This window comes from Hemiscyllium ocellatum, chromosome 15 (genome assembly GCF_020745735.1).
Source record: "Hemiscyllium ocellatum isolate sHemOce1 chromosome 15, sHemOce1.pat.X.cur, whole genome shotgun sequence".
Classification (NCBI taxonomy): domain Eukaryota; kingdom Metazoa; phylum Chordata; class Chondrichthyes; order Orectolobiformes; family Hemiscylliidae; genus Hemiscyllium; species Hemiscyllium ocellatum.
Genome location: NC_083415.1, coordinates 3,886,508 through 3,910,411, shown reverse-complemented (window position 1 = coordinate 3,910,411; position 23,904 = coordinate 3,886,508). Strand labels below are relative to the sequence as shown.

General features: G+C 49.0%; 1 protein-coding gene across 1 annotated transcript in view; it reads right to left on the bottom strand.

Moving 5' to 3' along the window:
- The window catches only part of LOC132822635 (piezo-type mechanosensitive ion channel component 2-like), a 211,958-nt gene that overhangs the window by 3,897 nt on the left and 184,157 nt on the right, over positions 1–23,904 (bottom strand). The window contains exons 44-48 of the mRNA XM_060835882.1: positions 21,189–21,281; positions 15,801–15,970; positions 11,089–11,205; positions 9,109–9,188; positions 6,951–7,173 (exon numbers count right to left, since the gene is read on the bottom strand). Coding sequence (XP_060691865.1) covers positions 6,951–7,173; positions 9,109–9,188; positions 11,089–11,205; positions 15,801–15,970; positions 21,189–21,281 — 683 coding nt within the window. The remainder of the gene's footprint in view (positions 1–6,950; positions 7,174–9,108; positions 9,189–11,088; positions 11,206–15,800; positions 15,971–21,188; positions 21,282–23,904) is intronic.

Genomic DNA, 23,904 nt, shown 5'->3' with positions numbered 1-23,904 from the left:
TTCCTTAAGTACAGGTAGTTCTCCTATAACATGCGTATGTCTGTAATGTAAACTGTGAATTGATGACTTTTTTTTAATAAAGTAGCCACCTGTTTTCTGTAAGGTGATTCTCATCCCCAGCACTAGGTGATGTGGAGGACTAGACTCTGCGGCAGCATCATATGATCAGTCGCCCGTGCACTTTCTCGTGAAAAGCCTTGTGAGAGGTATTGTGAAGTGTTTGTGCTAGTGGACCTGGAAAAGCATCATGAACATATCTCTACAGGACAAGAAGCTGTGGGCAATCTATTAATTTAAAAACATAAAGAGTTGAGATAAAAGTGAAATCTCACTGAATTGACTAACAGTAAAAAGACAGTGTTGAGGAGCAGTTTGAAATTTGGCTTTATTGTTTGTAGCAAGAGCTTGTTTCTCTCTATGTTTTAAAAAATGTATTCTGCAGACTCATGTGAATCTGTTTCAGTAACTCATCACTATCGTAACCAACTGCAAAAGAAAAACTAGCAGAGTGGCTTGGACATGGTTGGTCAGCTGCTCAGGGTGGTCAGAGTCAGGAAACTCTGCACATCGTGGGTAAGGGACAGAAATGTGGGTGGCAAACTGTTACTTTTGTTGCATGTGTGGTGATGTGCTGAGGGGGTGAGTAGGCTGTGCATTAGAGATTCAGGGTTAGATGTTAGCGAGGATGGGAGTGAATGGGAAAGATGTTGCAGGAAATGGTGGGTGCAGTAGTTGAGATGGAGCGAGTGTGAGGTATCAATGAGAAGGGAATGACACTTTCCTGGCAGGGTGGAGAGGGTCATTGATCATCTGCCTACATGCTGTACATCCCTTCAGATGGTTGAGATTGCACTGGCCTGGATGGGAACCCTGGTCCAGGTTGGTGTGTTGCTGGTAGAATGGTGTCTTCTATTGGCCTGGGAGAAAACGATGTCCTGCCTCTGCAGCAATGCCATGTCCCTGCCCACAAAGACAGACATCAGTTTTCCATTGAGGTGGCACAGTGGTTAGCACTGCTGCCTCATAGCACCAGGGACCCAGGTTCAGTTCCAGCCTCGGGTGACTGTTTGGAGTTTGGAGTTTGCACATTCTCCCCGTGTCTGTGTAGGTTTCCTCCGGGTGCTCCGGATTACTCCCACAGTCCAAAGATGTGCAGGTTAGGTGAATTGGCCATGCTAAATTGCCCATAGTGTTCAGGTATGTGTAGATTATGTGCATTAGTCAGGGTTAATGTAGAGTAATGGGGAACGTGAATGGGTGGGATACTCTTCGGAGGGTCGGTGTGGACTTGTTGAGCCAAAGGGCCTGTTTCCACACGGTAGAGATTCTCTGATTGTCTGCCACATCCAGGGCCAATGTCAGGAACCATACAGGGTAACTTGGACTGACAGCTCTTGTCTGGGTATACAATATCTTTTTAAAAATGGTGCTGCACCACAGATGTTGGTCAATTCTGGGATATTCAGGAAATGGTGAGTTGTTTTGGCAATGGAACCTGGTATGGTGTGTCAGAGGACATCGGAGGATGGGGATGGTAATAAATCAAGGTGGGTTTTGTAAAATAAGACAGTAGACGTCCCTATGCATCACGATGTGAATCCTCTGACAAACATGACAAAACTGATACTTAGCAAAAGAAATTAAGATTCAGCCCTTGATCTATCAAGGCAGGTTTCATTCTGGGATCTGAGTTGTGCAGTGCATCCCATTGGATAGGATCAGAGGATGTAGTGCAGCCAGTGGGTATCAATGCCATTCAGGAATAGTCTGTTGAAGATTCTGATGAATTGCACTATACACCAGACATCAGTTACAACAGGTCACCATTTGCTTAGAACAGTGCTATTATTTGTGTTAGGCTAACTACTATTTTTGTTTCAATTTTTACTGGTATTTTTGATAGTCCACCCTAACCTGTTTTTTCCCATCGGCCCCATTATCTATATTGCACAGTTTTCTCTCAAACGGCGTCGCTCAGGAACGACAGCAGCTACCTGTACTCTGGAATGTCGATTACTGTGTTACAGCTTGGGGATTTTAGCAACCTTCAGTCCCATCAATTTCACCAATAAAATTCAACCACGTGCTCCCACCATTGCTGATATAATTTGTGTCTTCCTTTGTGAACTCCGAACCAAAGTATATATTTTGTTGCTCAATCATCTCTGTTCCCCATTATAAATTCCCCTGTTTCTGTTTGTATGGGACCTACATTTGTTTTCACCAACCTTTTTCTCTTCACATCTTTAAACTTTTATCATCATTGTTTATATTCCCAACAAGCTTACTCTCAATACTCTGTTTCCCATTTCTTCATCCCTTCACCTCCTTCGCTGTACTCTACACTGTTCCCACAGTTCAGGTCTTTTCCTTAGAACTAATAGTCTCTCTAATTTCCCTCTTAAGTCATGGTTTGGCCTCCTTTTCCATATTTGCTTCTCTGCTTTTTCACCCAATTACACCATTTGAAAGGCATCTGGATGATTATATGAATAGGAAGGGTTTAGAAGAATATGAACCAAATGCTAGCAAGTGGCACTAATGTAGAATACATGGTCGGTGTGGATAAGTTGGACCACAGGGTCTTCCATCAGAACTATTGTTGCAATTCACCCATGCTCTTTGAATGTTTGCCATCATCTTCCCTTTTAAAGAACATTCTCCATTATTATCACTGCAGACTCTCTCCTCATATCATTGTAGTTTCCTCTACTTAATTCTGGACCATCCTCTACTTAATTCTGGACCATAGACTCAGAAGTAACTGTCATTCTCCACTGAAGACAACAAATGCTGCAGGTCACGCAACGTTGATGCCGAGACCGCAAACTAACATTTCAAGGCTAGAAGACTCTTCATTGGAGCTCAAGTGAATTGTGGAGGGATAGCATTTATACAGGTAGTGGGTGTAGGTTGGGAAAAGGTTAGCAGTTTACACGAAGTGATCAAATGACAGAACAACGTTGTGTCTCCTGCCAGAACTGGAAGAATAGTAAGTGGGGTGGGGGAGGGGAGGATGTGATATCAAGCTAAAAGAAAGGAAAGAAATGGTTCATAATATTAAGTTCAGCACCTTGAAATTAAGGTCAGAAGGCTGTAACGTTCTTCATTCTCACATTCTGATCAGTTAATGTAAACCAGTAACATATTTTCTCCACTAGCACTCTACACCCACTATCCCGTCCCCTCCGAACTATAGCTTTAGTGTTGTCCCTCCATGTGTCACTACAGCGCTGAAGAGTCATCCTGACTTGAAATATTCACTTGCGCTGTCTCTCCATGGATGCTGCCTGACTTGCTGTGATCGCCAACTTAAGTTGTTCTCTGTACAGATTCTAGCATCTGCAATAATTTGTTCCTACATGTTATTCTCCATCTTAATGAGGAAATCTATCGTATTATAGTCATTCATCTACCCTCATTATGTAATGTTGAGTGTGGTGTTGGTGGTAAAATGCATAGTCCTGATTAAAGTACAGAATGTAATTTGGATCAGCACAACACATGAGAGACAGTGGTATATACTGGTAATGTCACTGGACTGGGAATCCTGAGACACAGGCTAATGCAGTGGGGAAACAAATTCAAAACACACTACAGCATCTGCTGTGGTTTAAATTCAATCAATAACATCTAGAATTGAAAGCTAGTCTATGAAATTATTATTGACTGCCCTAAAATACTCTCGCTCACAAATACCCTTTAAGAAAATAATCTGCTAATGGACCCACAGCAATGCGACCTCCAAAATGACCTGGCAAACTGTCTGTGGGCGATTAGAATGGACCACCAAAAGTGCAGTTGATAGCAATGCTCAAATCTAGTGGAAGAATTAAAAAACAGTCAGCTCTTTCTGTTAACTTTGCTGTTTTATATTTTCACATCTACATTTAGAATCAAACTTGTCTCTCTGGAGTGTTGCTGTTTGAGCCCAAGACTCCACTGGTTAGAATTTCAGGGTCACCTTGGGACACTCCATTTGCTCATTCTCTTATGTTCTATGGGCTGGAGATGACAGAGTCTGTTCCACTGCCCTAACTGATCATTAAAAGTCCATGTTCCACATTTCTATTTCCATTGGGTTCCTTCCAAAACTAAACCACATCATAGAATCATATGGATGTACAGCACGGAAACAGACCCTTCGAACCAACTCGTCCATGCTGACCAGATATCCTCCATTAATCTAGTCCCATTTGCCAGCATTTTGCTCATATCCCTCCAAACCCTTCCTATTCATATATCCATCCAAATGCCTTTTAAATGCTGTAATTGTACCAGCCTTCACCACTTCCTCTGGCAGCTCATTCCATACACGTACCACCCTCTGCATGAAAATGTTGCCCCTTCTAAATCTTTCCCCTCTCACCTTAAACCTATGCCCTTTAGTTTTAGACTTCACTACTCGAGGAAAAAGAACTATCCATGCTCCTCATGATTTAATAAATCTCTACAATGTTACCCCTCAGCTTCTGACTCTCCAAGGAAAATAGCTCCTCCCTATAGCTCAAACGTTCTGACCCTGGCAACATCCTTGTAAATATTTCCTGAACGCGTTCAAGCTTCACAATATCTTCCCTTTGGCAGAGAAACTAGAATTACATGTAGTATTGCAAAAATGGCCTCATCAATGTCCTGTACACCTGCAACATGACTTCCCAGCTCCTACACTCAATAAAGGCAAGCATACCAAACACCTTCTTCACTATCCTATCTACCTGTGACTCCACTTTCAAGGAGCTATGAACTTGCACTCCAAGGTCTCTTTATTCAACAACACTCCCCAGGGCCCTCCCATTAAGTGTGTAAGTCCAGCCCTGATTTGTCTTTGTAAAATGTAGTACTTCACATTTATCTAAATTAAACTCCAATGGCCACTCCTTGGCCCATTAACCCATCTGATCGAATCCTGTGGTAGCCTTCTTCGCTGTCCACCTCCAATGTTGGTGTCATCTGCAAACTTACTAACTATACCTCCTATGTTCACATCCAAATCATTTATGATCTGTGGAGCAGGAACACCTCCTTTTATCTAAATTAAACTCCATCTGCCCACTCAAACTGTTGGCCTATGTGACCAACATTCCATTTACTCTGAGGTTATCTTCACTGGCCACAGCACCTTCAATTTTGGTGTCATCTGCAAAGTTATTAACCATACTACCTATATTCACATCCAAATCGTTGTTATAAATGATGAAAAGCAGTGGACCCAGCACCCATCCTTGTGGCACACCTCACAGGCCTCCAGTCTGAAAGTCCAAGAATCTCCAGTGTGGAAGCCTTCTGAAGGTGGAAGGGTACATTTTTAATTCATGCCAATGTTAACCATTTCTCTTTCCACAGATGCTACTTGGCCCGCTGAGTTTCCTGTTTTTAATTCCTATTTCCAGCATTGGCAATACTTTGCTTTTTGCCGCAATGGGAATAGCAGTTTGGACAAAGTGCGAAAGAGCACGGATTCAAATGTCAAGCAAAGATATTCATCAAGTCAACACAGTTTTTAACATTTCCCATTAGTAAAACAAACTCAATCCATTTGAAATGCTCCTCCCCCTGCAGTTAGGACTAAAATAAAAGAACAAATTGAACATGTGATGTGGGACAACCAAAAACAGAAATTGCAGAAGAAACTCAGAAGACCTGGCAATATTTGTGGAGAGAAAATAGAGTTAACATTTCAAACCCAGTAACCCTTCTTCAGAATGGGCTGTTTCTCACTGTAAACACATCAGTGGACAATAATGGTGAAATTAGCGGAATTATTTAGTTAAGCATTTACTACATCTGCCATCACTGTGCACACACTGGTTTCAGATGTACCAACACTGCCAAACCCAAGACAATTAACACAACCAAACTGCAGTTCTGCCAAATGTGTGACGTTAAAATTAAATGCCCTGCACCAGGCAGCAGGTGATTAACTGATAACATCATGTACACCTTCCCGTGTCACAGCTTCATCCTGCGTCACACCTTATTCTGCGATGGATGTGTCTGCTCAACAGTGTAACAGGAGGAGGTCTGGAGACATTACTGGAAGTAAGGCACTAAGTATAGTCGATAATGTATCTGTCAGCTCACCACATGCATTGCCAAAGGAAATTCTCTAGTTTTTTTTAAACAGTACAGCAGTCTCACTCAAAGTGAGCTTAAAAAGGAAAGAAAACCCACCTCTGACCTGCAGACGGATGTTTTCTATTAATTTTATGAAACCTAATTAACTTGGAGTCCAGTGAGGGTGTATCATTAAAAGGCCAAGTTGATGCCGAAAACATCCGAAAACGTCAATGTTCCTGACTAGCCATGAACAAGGCCACAGGAGATCTACTTGATTTTAAAAGGCATTTGGTCTCTGCTCATGTTGGTCCCAACTGTATAAGTCAGTAGTTAATTAGCTTCATTAAAAGCCAGTAATACCCTTAGTGAATCTGTATAATAACTATGGATAGCACAGGCAGAGGAGAACAGGTATGGAGAAATTGGTACCAAAAAAATGTCTCCTTGAGATTCAAACTCCTCCCTTTCCCTGCCTGTGCTTTTCAGGCTATGGAGTCATTCCCTAGTTTTAAGGAAATTCTCACAAAACTACATTCTCGTGTTGTACCCGGAACAGGCACCTTGCACCATTTAATTAAATTCCAGCAATCCTGTGGTCCAGGTGGGCAGACAGTGAAATGTTTTCTACAACGTGACTTCCCCAGACAGCCTGACTGGGATAGGGTATTTTTGCTGGGTAGAGAGTGAAAAGGTGGGTGAATGTGTAGGCTAGGTGGATTAGCCATGGGAAATGCAGAGTTATCGGGATAGGGTACGGCGGTGGGTCTGGGTGGGACACTTCATATGGTCAGTGTGGACTCGATGGGCCAAATGGCCTGCTTCTACTCTTTAGGGATTCTATGTCCCCTCTTCAGCCCTCCAAGTTTAGAATAAATGGAAGACATCTTTACCCATATCCAGCAAGGAAACCCAGACTCGAGGGGCTGACTTTGTCGTTGAAGATGATGAGCTCCATGTTGCTACAGCCCTGACTAGGCCACTCTGGGTCACATTCCTTGACATTCCACCACCTCATCTTTGTGTGCGATGTGTTGTGTGCCCTGAGCTCCTCCTCCATCTGCAGCGAGATGTTCCTGAACAGGGCCAGCCTCTCTTTGTCAGCACTGGGAAAACCTGCAGCCAGCGTGGAAGTAAATCAAAACACACCGTGTCAGTCAGTCCTTCCTGAGAGTAGAACTTCACACAGGATCACAGAAACAGGCCATTCTACAAATCCCACTCTGTTGGGTCTTTCCCTGGAACCCTACAATTTATTTTTATTTTTAGAAGCTTACCGGATGCCCTTCTAAAAGCTACAATTGTGTCTGCCTCCACCACATTTCATATCATTTCCACTCACTGGATGTTAAAGGTATTTTTCCCTCATGGTTCATTTGTGAACCATCTTAAATCTCTGCTGTCTGGTTTGTTACCCCATAACCAAAGGAGACAGTTTCTCTCATCCCCAGAACCATTTCCAAAGTCAGGATGGAGAGTGGCTTGGAGAGGAAGCAAGTGGATAGTATTCTGTAACACTCCTGATTTGTACCTTGTAGATGGTGAACAGATTCTGGGGAGTCAAGATGTGATTTACATGCTACAGGATTCCTAGCTCTTGAAGCCACTATATTTATGTGGCTAGTATCAGTTCAGTTTCTAGTTAATGGCCTCCCCCAGGATGTGGAAGTTTGAGTAATAGGAATGTGATTGAATGTCAAGGGGGCGATGATTAGATTCTCTCATGTCATTACCCTGTTACTTGCCACTTGTCAGCTCACACCTGGATATTGTCCAGATCTTATTGCATTTGAAAATAGAGAACTTTAGCATCTGAAATGGTGCTGAACATTGTGTAAGCATCGGCAAACATCCCCACATCTGACCTTATGATGGAGGGAAGGTCATGGATGAATCAGTTGAAGATGGTTGGGCCTAGGGCTCTCGTCTTAGGAAATCCTGCAGATTTGTCCTGGAGCTGAGATGACTGACCTCTGACAACCACAACCATCTTCCAATGCGCCATGTATTACTCACACCAGTAGACCGCTCTCCCCCCCCACCGATTCCCACTGATTGTAGTTTTGCTCCTTAATATCACAATCAGTCAAGCGCGACGTTGAGGTTAAGGGTAATCACTCTCACCTCACCTCAGTAGATCTGCAGCAGATTTACACAATTCTGAGTTCCAAATTCTGAATTAATGCCCTGTGTTGAGAAAGCCTGAGTAGAAATCCTCAGAAAATCTTTCTCCTCAAATTTCCACCACACTCTGGGGTAGTGAATTCCACATATTCACAACCCTTTGAAGAGAAGGAATTTATCCTCATCTCTGTTTTAAATCTGCTACCACTTAGCCTAAAATGATGACCTCTCGTTCCAGATTGCTCCATACGAGAACATCCTTTCTACATTGACTCTGTCAATCCCCTTTTGCATCTTATAGACCTCAATGCGATTTTGTGTCATTCTTCTAAACTCCAGAGAGTATAGGCCTGATCTGTTCAATCTCTCTTAATAAAATAAACCCCTTATCCCTGGAATCAGCTTAGTGAAGCTCCTCTCAAACGGTCTCCAATATCCCTCCCTCAAGTAAGCAATACTCCAAGTGTGGTCTCACTCATGCCTTGCGCAATTGTAGGAACACTTCCTGGACCAGAATGGACTTAGGAGGATGGTGCTTTTCTCTTTTATATCTTAACAACCAAACAGAAGAAAAAAATCTTAAAATTCAACACAAAATACATTTATATAGTATAGAAACTGTCCCAAGATGCTTCACAGGAACAATAAAATTTTATACTGAGCCAGACAAGTGACTAAAATTGTTATGTTTTAAGAAAGGTGAGGGTTTTAGGAAGCGAATTCCAGACTTTTGGATCAGTTAAGGGGCTAACAAAGGGATGTATAATTGCTCCCCCTCTCTGTCACTCACGTGAAGGGCCAAGCCCTCCTCAGTATAATCCATCAGTGAGCAGAAGGCTGCTTTAATGTGTGCACAACAGCTGATGATGGTGATGGTACAGTAGTCCAGTAACACACACACACACATCTTCCTTTGTCGACACTCACCTGCTCGAAGCCGGAAAGCTGGTATCGCTTCAGGTCGATGTGTGGCTCGAATGTATTTTGGGAGCAATTCCTTTATTACCCTGAGATGAAACAGAATGGTTAGTATTGCTCATCAGCAGCATTGTGTGAGAGAGAGGGGGCTGAGTGTAAAAGCAAGAGGCAGAATTGTCAGCAGGTTAGGTACCACAACTGCCATTGGCCTTAGGAAGGGTGGGGTGCCTCTTTGTCAGTCTCTGTGCCAGCAAGAACCAGGTTGCAACTCTGGAGTGCATGAGGAGGGAGATTTGAGGCTGGAGGAAGAGGGACGGGAGGAGTGAAGATGTGGTGTGAGCAGGAAGTTAGGATGGGCAGAGGGGAAATGAGTGTGGACATTGGGAATATAGGGCTGGGGAGTACGGGGTGGAGAGTAGTGGCTGGGGGAAAGGATGGTGATGATGGGTGATAGTGGGGGAGGTGAGACTGTGGTGGGGATGTCCTTCTGTCTGAATCCTCAGTCCCCGGACTTCCTGAGGGAAGCCTCATGATCTGTGAACTGATGTGCTCTCCAACTCTGTCCAGTCCATCAGCTACACACAGTCATGGCTCTCTGTGATATTGCCGAGTCTGGAGCTTTCACAGTCCTGGGTCTCCGTGAATGATGTGGAAGACTGAATCATCGAATCTGAATATTGCAGAAAGAGGCCATTTGGCCTCCACCTCTCACTGTTTACCTGGAGGCCCTTGCCGTGGAATCCAAGGAACTAAGGAAGAGATTATTCTCTTCAACTTCAAGGTTGGACAGAGGTTGCTGAGAAAGTGGGAAACAGCAGTACGCCAAGAGACCCACAGGGGGATGGGAAAGATGAGCAGCATCAAGTCCCATGCCTTGTGACTTCTGCCTAACAGACCTCACAGCTCCACCCAATCCTCTTGCCCTTCCCGCCCCCCCCCCCCCCTTTCTCCGGGCATCTGACATTTGTCCTTCGAGGCAGCAACACAAACCCTCTCCCCAATCGTTTTGCAATCTCAATTCTACACTGTTCAACTGCCCTCACTGCTCTCCTCACCTGGTCTCCATACTAGTATTCAGAACTCTTTGCTTTCTCTCCTTCCAGGAACCCATGACCCACAGCCTCAGGGAGGCAGGAACACCCAAGATGGGAAAAGTATGTTCCTCTCCAGTGACAAATGCCTTGATGGCCTATGGCAGTAAGCACACAGATGCTCCAGTGAGAGGGGACCCGGAGGCGTCAGTGATAACCTGCCTCCTGAGGGGAGCTGATCCACTCAACACAGGCTCGAGGGCTCAGCCTGTTCCAGCTAGATCCCTGTGCCCCCCAGCTAGATCCCTGTGCCCCCCAGCTAGATCCCTGTGCCCCCCAGCTAGATCCCTGTGCCCCCCAGCTAGATCCCTGTGCTACTGTTGGTCTCCTTCTTGTCTTCATCAGTGCAGCTCCATAAGTAGCTCCCAGGCTGTGAAGGAGACTGGCACCAGCGAAATGCAGCTGTGAGTGATGTACAAAAACAGAAGTGATTTCATAAGATGTGGCGAAACTGACTGGTAGAGACAGCACTCCCTGAGCAGCCTCTTCCCTGACCATGGCCACAGCTCTTCAGCAGAATCAGAAGGCTTCCCAGTCTGTCAGACACTCACTTCAGTTACACAGCTCGGGGAAATTAATCCACTGGCTTGTTAAATCCAGATGCATGGTTAAAGAGATACAATTGTTGGTTTGCACAATCTAGTCCTCTCTTTGATAATCCCACGGAGATCCCCACCCATTTAAAAACGTGCTGAGTTAAAGCTGAAAACAGGTTGGATAATGTTGGGATTATCCCAAACCTCATTTTGTGGGATTTAGCTCCCTGTGCACACCAAAACCTGTTTCCTTTTACCCTGGAAAGGCCCCTTCAGTGATGCTGAAGCAAACAATTTGCTTTGAGATGGGATTTTCACGTAAAAAAAAAGATAGTGACAAGGACAGCAATGAGAGTACATACACGGACTTGTCACATGTTCCTTCCAGCAGCTGAACCAGCTCCTCTCTCACTTCCCTGTCTGTACAGACCACTGTGTGTTTACCAAACGCTTCAGGGTTCATCAGAAGGGAAGCATTCCTGTAGGGACATGAGAAACAAGGATCAACAGCTGATAGATTCACAAGTGCTGCACCAACTGAGACATACAGATCAGAAATTATTCTTGTTCCAGAGGATCAATCACTGTGCTGGTGTACATTCTGAATAAACACACCAATATCACATTGTCCCCATGTGTCTCAGATCTCTGCTTAAGGTCAGACATAAAAGGGAAATGAAGGAACCAAAGTATATGTTTAGAATTTGTGCAGGACATATTTTATGTGATCCAGGTATAAATGGGGGGGAATATTGATATATAGATATACCAGTAGTTAGATACACTGTAAAACTCTCAATCCCCATCAAGTACACCCAGGACAGGTACAGCACAGACCAAAGTTGCCTCTACTCTCCTGAACTGAAAATAAACTGAAGGTAAATAGAAAATAGAATGCAGAATTAGAATGCAGAGAATCTGTCATGGAGGATACACAGTTGATAGGGCAAAGGGATGGGTTAAAGTGGGTCTGTTTCAATACAAGAAGTGTCAGGAATGAGAGTGATGAACCTAGAACATGGATCAGTACTTGGAACTACGATGGTGTGGCCATAACGGAGAGGGATGGATTTCACTGGCGCAGGAATGGTTGCTGGATGTTCCAGAGTTTAGGTCTTTTAAAAGGAACAGGGAGGGGGGTAAAAGAGGAGGGGGAGTAGCATTGTTAATTAGAGAGCGCATTACAGCTGCAGAAAAGGAGGTTGTTGACGAGGGTTTGTCCACTGAGTCAGTACGGGTGGGAGTCAGTAACAGGAAAGGAGCTGTCACTTTATTGGGTATTTGCTACAGAGCACCCCCCCCCCCCCCCCACCACCACCACCCGCTCCCCCCCCCCCCACCCCACCCCCCGATTGTTCTACAGGAAATGCACAACAGAAATGTGGAAGCTGTTTAAGGAGCACTTGTTGCAAGTGTTGGATAATTTTGTCCTACTGAGACAGGCAAGGAATGGTAAGGTGAAGGAGCTTTGGATAACAAGAGAAGAAAGGGGAGCTTCTTGTCAAAAGTAAGCTTCCTTCTTCCTCAAGATTGAGGAAGCAAGGATCTGGCACATCTTTAGAGGATTACAGGGCAGCTAGGAAAGAACTCAGAAATGGACTGAGGGGAGCTAGGAGGGGGCATGAGAAAGCCTTGGTGGGTGAGGAATTAGAGACTGATCAGAGAGAGTGTAGGGCCGATCAGGGATAGTGGAGGGAACATGTGCCTGGAGTCTGAAGAGATAGGGGAGGCCCTAAATGAGTTTTTGCTTCAGTATTCACTAGAGAGAGAGGGACCTTGTTGATAATGAGAACACCGTGGACCAGGTTAACAGGCTTCAACAGATTGATCTTAAGGAAGTGGATGTGCTGAAACTTCTGGGAAGCATCAAGATGGATAAGTCCCCAGGGCCAGACCAGATATACCCAAGGTTACTACGGGAAGCGAGGAATGAGATTGCTGCACCTCTAGCGATGATCTTTACATCATCACTCTCCACGGGAGTAGTACCGGATGATTGGAGGGTGGGGATGTTGTTCCTCTGTTCAAGAAAGGGAATAGGGAAATCCCTGGGAATTACAGACCAGTCAGTCTTATTTCTGTGGTAAGCAAGGTACTGGAAAGGATTCTGAGAGATAGGATTTATGATTCTTTGGAAAAATATAGTTTAATTAAAGATAGTCAGCATGGCTTTGTGAGGGGCAGGTCATGCCTCACAAGCCTTATTGAGTTCTTTGAGGATATGACAAGACAAGTTGGTGAAGGTCGTGAAGTGGATGTGGTGTATATGGATTTCAGTCAGGCATTTGATAAGGTTCCCCATGGTAAGCTCATTCAGAATGTTACGAGGTATGGGATACAGGGATATTTGACTGTCTGGATACAGAATTGGCTATCCGAAAGAAGACAGTGAGAGGTAGTGGATGGAAAGCATTCCGCCTAGAGGTCCGGCAGTGATCTGTTCTTGGGTCTCTGCTCTTTGTAGTTTTAATCATTGACTTAGATGAGGAAATGGAAGGGTGGGTTAGTAAGTTTCCTGATGACACAAAGGTCGGTGGTGTTGTAGGTAGTGTGGAGGGCTGTTGCAGGCTACAACAAGACATTGAGAGGGTGCAGAGCTGGGCTGAGAAGTGGCAGATGGAATTCAACCTGGATAAATGCGAAGTGGGTCATTTTGGAAGGTCGAATTTGAATGCTGAATACAGGGTTAAAGACAGGATTCTTGGCAGTGTGGGGGAATAGCGGGAGTTTGGGGTCCACTTACATAGATCCCTCAAAGTTGCCATCCAAGTTGATAGGGTTGTTAAGAAGGTGTATGGTATTTTGGCTTTCATTAACAGGGGATGGAGTTTAAGAGCCACAAGGTTTTGCTGCAGCTCTATAAAGCCCTGAAATATTGTATCCAGTTCTGGTAGCCTCATTATAGGAAGGATGTAGTTGGTTTAGAGAGGGTGCAGAGGAGATATACCAGGATGCTGTCTGGATTGGAGGGCATGTCTTATGAACAGAGGTTGAGTGAGCTCGGGCTTCTCACACTGGAGAGGAGGAGGAAGAGGGGTGACTTGATAGAGGTGTACAGGGTAATGGGAGGCATAGAGAGAGTAGATAGCCAGAGACCTTCCCCCAGGGCAGAAATGGCTGTCACAAGGGGATCATAATTTTAAGGTGATTGGAGGAAGGTGTGGGGAGATGTCAGAGGTAGGTTTTTTACGTAGAGAGGGGAATGCACTGCCAGCGGTGGAGGTAAAGTCAGAGACATTAGGGACATTTAAGCGACTGCTGGACAAGCACATGGATGGCAGTAAATTGAAGGATGTGTACATTAGAGCTTAGATTAAGATAAATGCTCGACACAATATTGTGGGCTGAAGGGCCTGTACAGTGCTGTACTGTTCTACGTTCTATGTAAACCTCCCTCAACACTGTCCCCCATCGTACATCTCAGGACAGGGACAATACAGGGTTAGTTACAGAGTAAAGTTTCTTTTATTCTCAGAGAGTCATAGAGATGTAGAACATGGAAACAGATACTTCGGTCCAATCCATCCATGCTGACCAGATATCCCAACCCAATCTAGTCCCACCTCCCAGCACCTGGCCCATATTCCTCCAAACCCTTCCTATTCATATACCCACCCAAATGCCTCTTAAATGTTGCAATTGTACCAGCCTCCACCACTTCCTCTGGCAGCTCATTCCGTACATGTACCACCCTCTGAGTGAAAAAGCTGCACCGTAGGTCTCTTTTATATCTTTCCCCTCTCACCCTAAACCCATGCCCTCAAGTTCTGGACTCCCCGAACTCCGGGAAAAGACTTTGCCTATTTACCCGATCTATGCCCCTCATAATTTTGTAAAACTCTATAAGGTCACCCCTCAGCCTCCAACGCTCCAGGGAAAACAACCCCAGCCTGTTCAGCCTCTCCCTGTAGCTCAAATCCTCCAACCCTGGCAACATCCTTGTAAATCTTTTCTGAACCCTTTCAAGTTTCACAACATCTTTCCGATAGGAAGGAGACCAGAACTGCATGTCTTCTACCTTGGAGCCAGTTCTGTATCCAAATGGCTAGTTCTCCTTGTATTCCTAACCTTGAGATCTAACCTTGCTAATCAGTCTCCCATGGGGAATTTTGTTGAACGCCTTACTGAAGTCCATATAGATCACATCTGCCTCATCAATCCTCTTTGTTACTTCTTCGAAAAACTCAATCAAGTTTGTAAGACATGATTTCCCACGCACAAAGCCATGTTGACTATCCCTAATCAGTCTTTGCCTTTCCAAATACATGTACATCCTGTCCCTCAGGATTCCCTCTAATAACTTGCCCACCACCGACGTTAGGCTCACCGGTCTATAATTCCCTGACTTGTCCTTGAAAGTGGAGTCGCAGGTAGATAGGATAGTGAAGGCGGCATTTGGTATGCTTTCCTTTATTGGTCAGAGTATTGAGTACAGGTGTTGGGAGGTCATGTTGCGGCTGTACAGGACATTGGTTAGGCCACTATTGGAATATTGCATGCAATTCTGGTCTCCTTCCTATTGGAAAGATGTTGTGAAACTTGAAAGGGTTCAGAAAAGGTTTACACGGATGTTGCCAGGGTTGGAGGATTTGAGCTATAGGGAGGGGCTGAATAGGCTGGGGCTGTTTTCCCTGGAGCGCTGGAGGTTGAGGGGTGACCTTATAGAGGTTTACAAAATTATGAGGGGCATGGATTGTGTAAATAGGCAAAGTCTTTTCCCTGGGGTCGGGGACTCCAGAACTTGATGGCAGAGGTTTAGGGTGAGAGGGGAAAGATATAAAAGAGACATATGGGGCAGCTGTTTCATGCAGAGGGTGGTATGTGTATGGAATGAGCTGCCAGAGGAAGTGGTGGCGGCTGGTACAATTGCAACATTTAAGAGGCTTTTGGATGAGTATACAAATAGGAAGGGTTTGGAGGGATATGGGCCGGGTGCTGGCAGGTGGGACTAGATTGGGTTGGGATATCTGGTCGGCATGGACGGTTGGACTGAAGGGTCTGTTTCCGTGCTGTACATCTCTACAATTCTAAGCAACATGTTGTGATTTTCCTGATCCTACGTCACACACTGTACCTCAGGATGGTCCACTGGAGATGTACGTAAATCTGGGAAGAATTGGCAAGTTCTTCTTTCATCGCCTTGAGACTGGCCGGGCTGATGCTCCACAGCAGGTTTGCGTCACTCTTGATGTGAGCCACGATGATGTCTTCTGGCATGTAGTTTACTAAAAACTGCATTGCGGACTGTGGGGATGGAAACGAGTGAAGACATTCTGAATGCTTTTATAACACTTTAAAAAAAAAGTCTTTGTTTCCTGTTCATCCATCTGTCATCAGTGTTCATTTGGACAGCCATCCCCTCTTCCTCCCACAGCCCTCTCTCTCAATCCCAAAAGGTTCTCAGCTCACATTCGCTTCCCTGCAGGCTCTCTCCCTCCTTCAGTGCCTCACTTTCTGTATGTACCACACAATATGCTCCAAGGATTAAAAAGGCTGCCATTTTTTTGCTCCTGTCAGGGTGAGGAATTTTGTAGGGAATGATATATTGAGAAGTCAATCTGCGAAGGCTGGATCTTATTTAATTTTGGTGTCTCGGATAAAGGCCCCTTTACACTGTCTCCCTCAAATGCTTCCAGGACAGAGTCCATGGTCGTCACTGAACCCTTCATTCCAGATTTTTACTGAATTCAGATTCCAACACTGCCGTGGCAGGATTCAAACACAGGTCCCCAGAACATTACCCTGTGTCTCTAGATTAACAGTCCAGCGATAACACCACATAACCACCCCAGTTCAACCACTGCAGTCTCTATGTCCGAGAATGCCATCATTTTCATGTTACCTCCTGCAACTGCACTCTGACCAGATGCCAGCTTATCTCATTGTTGTGCTATCATTCCTTGAGAATGGCCTTTCTACTTGGAGGTACCTTCTTTGTTTGATTAGTATTTAATTCAACTGGTGGTCGGCTCATTAAGTAGTCCTAGATAAGTTGTACCCTCCAACCTGGCACCGCCCTCTTGAACAGTCCAACCTGTCTATCTTCCTTCCCAGCTACCACTCCACCCACCCACCCCCCTCCAACCTATCACCATCATCCTCTGCCTGCATCTAGCTATCGCCTTCCTAGCTACCTTTGCCCAGACTCACCCACATTCCTGATGAAGACCTTATGTCTGAAACATCGATTTTCCTGCCCCTCAGATGCCGCCTGACTTGCTGTGCTTTTCCAGCACCATTTTTTTGACTCTGATCTCCAGCATCTGCAGTCCTCACTTCCTCCTAGTCAATGTGATCCTGGATGGGGGGGGAATGGGGGTGGGGATGGGGGTGGGGATAGGGGTGGTGGGGAGGGGATCGGGGTGGGGTGGGGATGGGGGGGGTGGGGGTGGGGGTGGGGATGGGGGGAATTGGGGGTGAATTGGGGGGGAATGGGGGGGAATGGGGGGAATGGGGGAATGGGGGGATTGTGGGGGATTGTGGGGGATTGGGAGGGAATGGGTGGGGAATGGGAGGGAATGGGTGGGGAATGGGAGGGAATGGGGGGGAATGGGAGGGAATGGGTGGGGAATGGGAGGGAATGGGGGGGAATGGGAGGGAATGGGGGGGAATGGGGGAATTTGGGGGAATGGGGGAATGGGGGAATTGGGGGGGAATTGGGGGGGAATTGGGGAGGAATGGGGGGAATGGGGGAATGGGGGGAATGATGGGGAATGGTGGGGAATTGGGGGATTGGGGGGATTGTGGGGATTGGGGGATTGTGGGATTAGGGGGATTGGGGGATGGGGGATGGGGGATTGGGGATGGGGATTGGGGGATGGGGGGGATTGGGGGATGGGGGGGATTGGGGGATGGGGGATGGGGGGATTGGGGGGTGGGGGGATGGGGGATTGGGGGATGGGGGGATTGGGGGATTGGGGGTGTGGGGGGGATTGGGGGAGAGTGGGGGCGTGGAGGGGATTGGGGGATTGGGGGGATTGGGGGAGATTGGGGGATGGGGGGATTGGGGGGATGAGGGATTGGGGGGATGAGGGATTGGGGGGGATGAGGGATTGGGGGGATGAGGGATTGGGGGGATGAGGGATTGGGGGGATGAGGGATTGGGGGGATGAGGGATTGGGGGGTGGGGGGGATTGGGGGGATTGGGGATGGGGGTGGGGGATTGGGGGATGGGGGATTGGGGGGATTGGGGGATTGGGGGGATTGGGGGATTGGGGGGATTGGGGGGATGGGGGATGGGGGATTGGGGGATGGGGGATTGGGGGATTGGGGGATGGGGAATGGGGGATGGGGGATTGGGGGATTGGGGGATGGGGGATTGGGGGGGATTGGGGGGGATTGGGGGATTGGGGAATGGGGGATTGGGGGATTGGGGGGGATTGGGGGATTGGGGATGGGGGCTTGGGGGGGATTGGGGAATGGGGGATTGGGGGATGGGGGATTGGGGGATGGGGGATTGGGGGATGGGGGATTGGGGGAGGGGGGATTGGGGGATTGGGGGGGATGGGGATGGGGGATTGGGGGGATTGGGGGGGATTGGGGGTTTGGGGGAGATTGGGGGATGGGGGATGGGGGATTGGGGGATGGGGGATTGGGGGGATGGGGGATTGGGGGGCTGGGGGATTGGGGGGATGGGGGATTGGGGGGATGGGGGATGGGGGATTGGGGGGATTGGGGGGATTGGGGGGATTGGGGGATTGTGGGATTAGGGGGATTGGGGGATGGGGGATGGGGGATTGGGGATGGGGATTGGGGACGGGGACGGGGATTGGGGATGGGGATTGGGGGATGGGGGGATTGGGGGATGGGGGGGATTGGGGGATGGGGGATGGGGGGATTGGGGGGTGGGGGGATGGGGGATTGGGGGATGGGGGGATTGGGGGATTGGGGGTGTGGGGGGGATTGGGGGAGAGTGGGGGCGTGGAGGGGATTGGGGGATTGGGGGGATTGGGGGAGATTGGGGGATGGGGGGGATGAGGGATTGGGGGGATGAGGGATTGGGGGGGATGAGGGATTGGGGGGGATGAGGGATTGGGGGGATGAGGGATTGGGGGGATGAGGGATTGGGGGGTGGGGGGGATTGGGGGGATTGGGGATGGGGGTGGGGGATTGGGGGATGGGGGATTGGGGGGATTGGGGATGGGGGTGGGGGATTGGGGGATGGGGGATTGGGGGATTGGGGGATGGGGGATTGGGGGGGATTGGGGGATGGGGAATGGGGGATTGGGGGATGGGGGATTGGGGGATGGGGGGGATTGGGGGATGGGGGATGGGGGATTGGGGGATGGGGGGGATTGGGGGGATTGGGGGGATTGGGGGGATGGGGGATTGGGGGGATTGGGGGGATTGGGGGGATGGGGGATGGGGGGATTGGGGGGATGGGGGATGGGGGATTGGGGGATGGGGGATTGGGGGATGGGGGATTGGGGGATTGGGGGATTGGGGGATGGGGATTGGGGGGATTGGGGGATGGGGGATTGGGGGGATTGGGGGATGGGGGATTGGGGGATGGGGATGGGGGATTGGGGGATGGGGGATGGGGGATTGGGGGGATTGGGGGGATTGGGGGGGATTGGGGGGATTGGGGGGGATTGGGGGGATGGGGGATTGGGGGATGGGGGATGGGGGATTGGGGGGGATGGGGGATGGGGGATGGGGGATTGGGGGGGATGGGGGATTGGGGGGGATGGGGGATTGGGGGGGATGGGGGATTGGGGGGATTGGGGGGATTGGGGGGATTGGGGGGGATTGGGGGGGATTGGGGGGATGGGGGGATTGGGGGGATGGGGGATTGGGGGATGGGGGATGGGGGATGGGGGATTGGGGGATTGGGGGATGGGGGATGGGGGATTGGGGGATTGGGGGATTGGGGGATTGGGGGATTGGGGGATGGGGATTGGGGGGATTGGGGGGATTGGGGGGGATTGGGGGGGATTGGGGGGGATTGGGGGGATTGGGGGGGATTGGGGGGGATTGGGGGGATTGGGGGGATGGGGGGATGGGGGGATTGGGGGGGATTGGGGGGATGGGGGGACTGGGGGGACTGGGGGGGACTGGGGGGATTTGGGGGGATGGGGGATGGGGGGGATGGGGGGATTGGGGGGGATTGGGGGGGATTGGGGGGAAGGGGGGATGGGGGGGATTGGGGGGGAAGGGGGGATGGGGGGGATTGGGGGGGAAGGGGGGATGGGGGGGATGGGGGGGATTGGGGCACAATCGACTGGAGAAGGGTTCAGGGCACCTCTTGTAGTTTACATGTGTCCACAGAACTGCAAGCTTTTTAATTGGGGCTCAGTGGCTGACACTCCCATCTCAAAGTCACAATCTTTTTGGTTCAAGCCCCTCTCTTCACCACTGAAGGTGTGCTGCACTGTCTGAGCTAGCATCTTACAGAAGACATTCCCACCTCCACACCCTCGCCCCCCCCCCCACCACCCCACCCCACCCATCCAACCCCCACCCCTCGACCCCAAACCCCCCTCACCTCCCCGCCCCTTGCCTCCACACTCCCCAACCCCTCACCCTGCCCCCCACTTCGTCCCCGCCCCCCCCCCGAGCCCTCTCCCCCACCCCTCGCCTCCACCCCCCCCATTCCCCCCACCTCGCCCCTCACCCCACACCTCGCCCCCCACCCCTTCCACACCCCCCACCTCGCCCCTCACCCCACACCCCCCCACCTCGCCCCCGACCCCTTCCACACCCCCCACCTCGCCCCTCACCCCCCATCTCACCCCCACCCCATGTCTCCACCTCACCCCAGCCCCCACCTTGACACACCCCCCACCCCACGCTTCCACCCCTCCCACCCACCCACCTCACCCCTCACCTCACCCCCACCTCGCCACTCTTGCCTCCCACCTCGCCCCCACACCTCACACCCCCCCACGCTCGCCTCCACCTCCCCCTCACCCTCCCACCCTCCTACCTTGCCCCCACGCCACCCCCAACCCCCCACGCCCCTCGCTACCCACCTCACCCCCCACCCCTCACCTCCCCACCCCCTGCCCCTTGACCCCAACCCCCCACCCTCCATCACCCCCACACTGACCTCGCTCACCCCCACCCTGACCTCCCTCGCCCCTCACCTCCCCGCCCCCGCTCCTCACCTCCCCCACCTTCGTCCCTCACCTCCCCATCCCCCCCTCCCTCGCACCCAACTAACTACCGCCCCTCACCCCCTACCTCCCCCGTCCCTCACCCCCAAACCTCCCCGCCCCTCACCCCCTACCTCCCCCGTCCCTCACCCCCGACCTCCCCGTCCCTCACCCCAACCTCCTCCACACCCAGCCCCGCCCCTCGTCCACAACCTCCCCCATCCCCGCCCCTTACCCCATTCTCAACACCCCCCCATCTCCCTTCTTCCACCCTTTAGCCCCACCCCTAACCTTCTTATTCTCAGTAACCCCTCCCGTGACCCTCACTGGCCTCTCTGGCTAAGTGCCTGCGTGCGTGAGCAGCTTACCGGGTGGTGGCTGTAATGCATGGTGAGCTGGTCATACTCCGCTGTGGAGAATGCCCTCAGGTTCTGTTGCTGTGCACTCATCGTAAACAAAGGCTGCACTCAAACAAAAGATTTCAGGAAAGGCAGATTGCAATAATAACTTGCATGTAAAACGTCTGCTTAATATTCAGACACTATTGCAAAGTGCTTCACAGGAGCGGTATCAGATACAGCTCGGCACCAAACTACATGGAAAGCTCTTGCTGATGTGGCCCAAATATTTAGGCAAGGAGGTTTATGGAAGATGAGAGACGTAGAGAGGTGGAGAAAGTCACTGCAGGCAGTTTCAGAGCCTGGGGATGAAGGCAGCTGAAAGCAGAGTCCCCAGTTGTGCAGAAATTCCGATTGTGGTTGTGTAAGAGATGTGCGGAGATCTGGTGGGGGTGTGGATCTGGGAGGAAGTTACAGAGACACAGAACCAACTGACCAAACAAGGATGATCAGTCCAAGCACCAATGAAAGATTTAAAAACATTAAATAGGCTGATTATTTTATAGGGTAAAAACAATGACTGCAGATGCTGGAAACCAGATTCTGGATTAGTGGTGCTGGAAGAGCACAGCAGTTCAGGCAGCATCCGAGGAGCAGCAAAATCAACGTTTCTTTATAGTTTAGGGTTTTCAGGCATTAATCGAGGTGGTTTATGTCACTTTATGTCTGTATGTGACAAAACAGCCCCTCCATCTAACTCCTGTAAAATACCTCAAAATATTCCTAAACTCAGGGAACGGAAGGGTCTTTTGCAGTGAACATTGCTTTAGAATTACGAACCCAATTCCTCCTCACGTCTATATTCTTCCACTGGATATGGGCATTACTGGCAAGGGCATAATGTGTTGCTCATCCTTCATTGGTGAGTGAGTGCAGTCACATCCACAGAGCTGTTTGGAACAGAGTTGCAAGAGTTTACTAAAAGCAGGTTACTGCAGATATCAGAAATTTGGAATAAAAACAGAAAATGCTTGACATGCAGCTCCAGCAGCCCCTATACTGAGAAATAGGATTAACATCTTGAGTCACGTGTAACAGTTCTCCAGAACAAGATGTTGACTCAGTTACAGTGAAGGAAAGGCGATCTCATTCCAAGTCAGGATGGTGAGTGGCTTGGAGGGGAACTTGCATTCAGTCTCTCTACACCTGTATTCCCCATGAGGAGGCCCAACCAGTTCCCCTCCACCGACACTCTCATGTGCTTGGTGGATCCTCACCCGTAACCATTTCACCTTTGACTCCTTCCACTTGCTACAGACTAAACAGGTGGCTATGGTTACCCACACGGGTCCGAATTACACCTGCCTCTGTTGGATATGTGGGACAATCCCTCTTCTGCAGCTACACCAGCACCACCTCTCACCTCTTCCTCCACTATATTGATGATTGTATCAATGCTGCCCCGCGAGGAACTTGAACAGTTCATTAATTTCACCAACACCTTCCACCCCAACCTCAAATTCAGCCGGACCATCTCTGACACCCCTCCCTTCCCGTTCCTGGACCTCTCTGTCTCCATCTCCGATAACCAACTCTGCACTGACACTCATTTCAAGCCCATTGACTCCCATAGCTACCATGGCTCTACCCCCTCTCGCTCATCCTCTTGCAAAGATCCATCCCATTCTCAATTCATTCGCCACATCTCCTCCCAAGACGAAGAATTCCATTCCCTGACATCCTAGATGTTCTCCTACTTCAAGGACTGTAGTTTCCCCTCCCTACTCCTTCCTATGATCAACGATGCCCTCCACCGCATCTCCTCCATTTCTTGCACTTCTGCCCTCAAACCCCCTCCCCTCAACAATAAGGATAGTCTCCCGGTCTTCACATACCTCCCCACCAATCTCCCCCAACATACCATCCTCCGCCATTTTAACCACCTACAATGTGACGATGCTGCTCTTTCATTTTTTTCCAGAGGGGTCAGGCTCCAAAATGTCTGGGTTTATCTACTTGAAGAGGCTTTCAAGTTTTAAAAAATAACCACTTGTACAATGAAAGGGGAAAGGCCTGTTCTCCCAGCTCAGCTTTTCCCTGGTTTGGTTTGGTTTGGTTTGAACAAGCAGTCAGTGTTTTGAGCATGCTGGTCAAGCAAACAGCTCCATGCTGAATCTCTCTGACATCCCTCTCTCTAACATCGCTTCCATAAGACTCGGGTGTTTGATTTTGCCTTTTTTACCAAGGGGGCGTTTATGGGCAATGTTGCAGGAATTTGCAACAACATCGTTAAGTTGAGATAAAGTTTGGGTTTTCGGATTGGTTAAGTTATTCTATATTCTGCTCTCTTCTGTTTGGGTTTCATTCAGTAATGTTGCATTAAGTTCTGTTTTGTTCAAAACTGAGGGGTTTTGACCAGCTGCAACACTCCTGAAATATCCACTGTACACCTGCTCAAATGTGCTCAGTATGTCAGTAGACCCACGTGGGAAGGGGCCATATTGGACCTGGTACTGGGGAACGAGCCAGGACAGGTGGTAGAAGTTGCGGTGGGGGATTTCTTTGGGAACACTGACCACAATTCTGTAAGTTTTAGAATACTCGTAGACAAAGATGAGAGTGGTCCTAAGGGAAGAGTACTAAACTGGGCCAAGGCCAATTATATCAAAATTAGACAGGAGCTGGGAAATGTGGATTGGACACAGCTTTTTGAAGGAAAGTCCACATTTGATATGTGGGAGGCTTT